General features: G+C 38.6%; 1 protein-coding gene across 1 annotated transcript in view; it reads right to left on the bottom strand.

Annotated features, from left to right (window-relative positions):
- Positions 1–4,359: 4,359 nt before the first annotated feature.
- Positions 4,360–4,655, bottom strand: part of LOC104273221 (cytochrome c oxidase subunit 7A2, mitochondrial) — a gene marked incomplete at its 5' end in the record, with an annotated part of 2,765 nt that continues 2,469 nt past the window's right edge. Inside the window, one exon of the mRNA XM_009868471.1 lies at positions 4,360–4,418. Within this exon, the coding sequence (XP_009866773.1) occupies positions 4,360–4,418 (59 nt within the window). The remainder of the gene's footprint in view (positions 4,419–4,655) is intronic.

The raw sequence follows: 4,655 nt of genomic DNA, 5'->3' as shown, positions 1-4,655 counted from the left end.
AGCTGAAACACTTCTGGATTAACACATATAAAGTATCTCCACTGAACACCTTCCTGCTCTTTTCAAGTAAAACATTCTGCTGCTGCTCCTGGTGAAATCAAATGGAACTGCATCTCTGGGTGAACTTCATAGCCAGCCTCAAGAGAGTCATTCCTCAATATACCTCTAATGGTAAGGATATAATTTCATTAGATTGCCATATGACAAGACACTCTGATCCTCTCTTATTTTACACCTCTGTTAGCTGTGAAGTGCATGTTGCTTATAAAGGAAAGAAAGTACCTATGCTGCAATATGCTTTAAAAGCAATATCATGACCTTGCTTATTTCATACTTAGTTTACAACAATTCTATTTAAGAAGTCTTAATTCAGGTAACTCTAAATCTCCAAGGCTTTTGTGGTCTTTTCTATTGTGACTCCTTCCATGTTCTGGTATATGTACGGCTTAAATATTACTGGATCTTACCTGGTCATCTTTTTCCAATTTATTTTCATGCTCACCAGAGAGCACCTTGCCTTTTCTGCAGTCAGCAAAGACCCAACAAGGCAGATTCACCAATGAAAATATAAAAGCTGGTAACATCACACAAAAAAAATACTGGGGAGGGAGACGAAAGGTAACTACATGCACTGCATAAACCCAAGGAAAGACTCTTATGTTTCAGAAAGTTCAGATCATGGATTGGGAACTCAGAGAAAGAAATACATTAGCAAAGGGCAAGTTTGTCCCTCTTCAGCAGTTTTCGCTAGAAAATAGATGTAAGTGTGCTTTGGCTTTATACGTGTTTCAGGGAAGCCTGTGATCAGTTAGGCTAACAGAAAACCTGTGAATAATTAGAGCAACTCTTGAAAAATATTTAGAGAAGACCGAAACATAAATCACAGGCTGTACGTGCTGCCCTCTGAGTTTGAAGACTTGAATAATCACACTCAGGAAAAGTACAGTACAGCCAAGAGATGCTCCTCAGATTGTGTTCCTGGACACGCCATTATTTTTACAGCACAATTGACTGAGTACTGAAAAAAATAAGTGGAAAGGCTCAGGCAAGTTAGACTAGAGAAGGAGGTGTTATTATTAAAAGGAACTTCTTTATAAAAATAATCACACAAGCATGCACATGAAAAGATACATTGGTTCTGACTTACTCATCACCTAAATACCTTATTTAGGGTCAAGTCAGGTTGATCAGATTGACTTTTGCCTCTGAAAGTCTGATTCACTCTGGCAACTATGAAGGTCAACCTCCAGCTCTTTGATGTGTAACAGCATTGAGAAATAATGGGAGAGTAAAGAAGGACAGCTTAATAGGAAGATGCCAAAAAAAATTCATCATGCTTTCTCATAGTTCAGAGCAGTGATAGCCAAGGTGAGCAAGACTAGAGAACCAGGATTTTTATTCTGGGATCTGGAAAAAGAAAAAAATTAGAGACACTTGGAGATGTCTCTGGTGTTTTTACTTTTGAGAGTTTCTGATCTTTTTTCACTGTGTCTTTCAAGAAGCTAGCGATATTGTATATTACTAGCCCTCAGACTTTCACTGGAGAAATGTTATTGTGTGTCAGGCTGATTGGATCCGTACATATACTCAGCAGCCAAGAAAATTTAGCCCAGGGCACAGTTCTAAGAGTAGGTAGTTCTGAGCTACCTTCCCAAAGGAGAAAGTAAAACATGGACTGTACATCTGGAGTCTCAGAAAAGATTGTGTAGCCTAGAACTGAAATATCAATAATTTAATTTTCACTTGTTTCATCTGTTTGATTATTGTTTGAATAGTTGTTACTCTTACAGCTGCATGAACACTTCTTTTTTTCATTTTGCCAAAGCTGGCACATTACTAAGCTTTCTTTGTTAGCCTTGAAATCATGTAAATTCAAAAGCCTAAACAACAAAAAAAATAAGGTGGAAAGAGAAGTGAAAGCAATGCGGTACTCATTGCCTATCTAGCAATGTATTCCAAATTTTTGGGGTGAACTTTAGAACAAGCGATCTCCATGGAAATCAGGATGTTCCCATGTCCTCAGCTCCAAGAGGCTTTCCCATCCTTTAAAGAAAAAAAAAAACAAACCAAAATAAAAAAAAAACATAGCTACCATTTCTAATAACAGTAACTGAAACATAAATTTTATGTGAAACTGAAACAGAAAATAAAGTTTATATTAAATCTCTTTTGGGGAAAGTTACCAGGTGTTTTGCCTAAGCACAAATGAAAAGGAGGTCTGCAGTAAGGTAGCAGTATTGTACATCAGTTAACACTTAACTCCAGAAAATATTGTTTTAAGTACGGTAATTAAGCACTACTCTAACAGAATCAGACAAGAGAAGCACATAATTGTGTTAACTGCTAGCCGTCCATGACTTCATATTACCAACCATTTTATTTTTTTATAAATTTATCATTTTTTCACACTAGCAAGGAGTAATAGGTAGTGCTTATTTTATTTTCTTCTACTCATAAAATACCCATAGGGGGACCGAAGGCAAGATCTTCAGATACTTAGGAACACTTTCTGCTAATTTTGGCCCTAGAGAGGATGCGTAGCTCTCTTTTTGCATTTTCTTAAAGACAGCACAGGCAGTACTGGCAGCTAGCTTACACCTCCTGGCAGCTTGTGACGTGGCCATGCCTGCAATAAATTGCTCAAGCAAATGGGAATTTCCCCATTAGCTTTGTAATGTAGTCCCAGAAGATGGTGCTGAGCAGCAGAGCATGCCTCTCGTTCAGTTTCATCCTTCCACGGCTCCTGCAGCAGAAAACAAAACAAAACCAAACAGAAGTGCTGGCAGCCCCATGGCTGACAATTGCCATTTCTTTCACTATTCTTCATCATTCCTGCGGGTGGGAAAGGATGTGGGCTTTTTCAAGATTTTAATCTTTCCTTATGCTGCCCACCACTTGGCCTACATCTTGGTAGAAACCACAGGCATGTGGTAGCAGCAGCAGCCTCACCAGTGTCACGGAGAGCAGACCAATTGCTTCATATGCTGTCAAGCAGAGTTCATGAGGTTTCTCTTGTTTGTAGGTATCAATGGTCATCTCAAGATAAGCTGTACCTCTCTTTCCAAATGTTCTTTTGGGACATCAATCCATCCATCTGTCCATCCATCCATCCCTTACTTTTAGTCATACAGTTGGCCAAAACCACCTACGCTGAGAAACTCATTGATGAGTATTTCCCCCCCTTTCCTTTTTTTTTTTTTTTAATATTTTTGGTTCTACTAGAGGTCTGAGTATACTGGCCCTTCTCTTCCAGTTTGCCTCAAGTTTAACAAACATGCTCTGCTTCTCCAGAATAGAAATGAAAAACTCTTAAACCAACTTAATCCACAAGAGGCTTAAAATAGTACTGCAGTGAGAAGCTAGATTTTTATGCTCAATTTCACATTTTGAAAAACCCACTGTTTCCTGGAGAAGAGAAACAAAAGGATTATTTTGGTGGAGTTTTTTATTATTTCTTTTTTTATAAACTCTGCTTGTTACGGTCAACACCAGACTTTCAGCATACTAGCCCACAAGCAGCAACTTGACAGGAAGGCTACAAAGGCACAAACCGTGCTTGGAACGTAAAACCTCACCAGGGATGCACAGCTTTCCAGAGAAGTTCTTCTCCCGTAATTGCAAAATCAAGCCACCAAGGGGCAGCAGAGTAGGTTGCAAGTGATTCTCATGCTCATCAACTTAAAAATGCTTCCTAAGAGCATTTTCACTAGCTTATACAGGGATGGAGGTGGCATTTATCAGCCTGCCATCACCGAGACAATCAACTTCTGGCCAGTAATAACTATGAGCTGCTACCAGGTAAGCCCTTGAAGCTGCAGTGGACAGCGTTATCACCTCTAACAGTAGAAACTGTCACTTTTGGATGGTTATCAGGAATCAGATTCCTCTATTTCTATGTGTATGTTACAGTCAACTTGCAGCAGCAGACAGCAAAGATAAAGCAATAATCATCAAATCCTCAATATTCATGTCCATGCAGGTTTTACCTAATCATAATAATTTATTGCAAGATTAATTTGCTGCACTAAAGCAAGGAGAGGAAACTCCTATAATAAAAACAACACTTTTCTCAGAGGGATTCAGAGCATTTAACTGGTCTTTGAAGCACCAGCGTAAGCCACATACAAAAAGGCTCACAATTCAAAGATCTGAAGTAAAAAGCATTCTAACATAGAACATGTGATACAGTCCAGACCACCACACAATGTAAGAACTGCTTTATTGATTGCAGTTAACATGTTACAATTAAATTATGATTCCATGCATTAAGCCAGCTGTTTGGAATAAGCATAAGCTACCATCGTAGTCACATGGAATTGGACGAATTGATGCTAGTCACTGAGGCATCCTGAACTGGAATCAATTCTGCTTCTTGGGCATTGAAACCTCAAAGAGCTTGTAAACAACATAGACTGTTCCTGAATTAAGAGACAGAAAAGATATTTTTCAGAAGAGTAAACAGAATTCCTTTTGAGTCAGCCTTCCCTTTCCAGCTTGTTCCAGAAGAAATGTTGACAATAAGCAGCTGCAATTCAGACACATTTCCATAGCCAGGTCTCAACGATTACTTTTTTTTTTTGGCAATTCATTTTAGAGAAAAAGAATCCCTAAATACCTCTCAGTAGACTGCATAAAAATAAAGAAACAGGGGAAAA

This window comes from Apaloderma vittatum, unplaced genomic scaffold, assembly GCF_000703405.1.
Source record: "Apaloderma vittatum isolate BGI_N311 unplaced genomic scaffold, ASM70340v1 scaffold29574, whole genome shotgun sequence".
NCBI lineage: Eukaryota > Metazoa > Chordata > Aves > Trogoniformes > Trogonidae > Apaloderma > Apaloderma vittatum.
The sequence above is the reverse complement of the archived record's forward strand: the minus strand, read 5'-3'. Positions and strand labels throughout refer to the sequence as shown.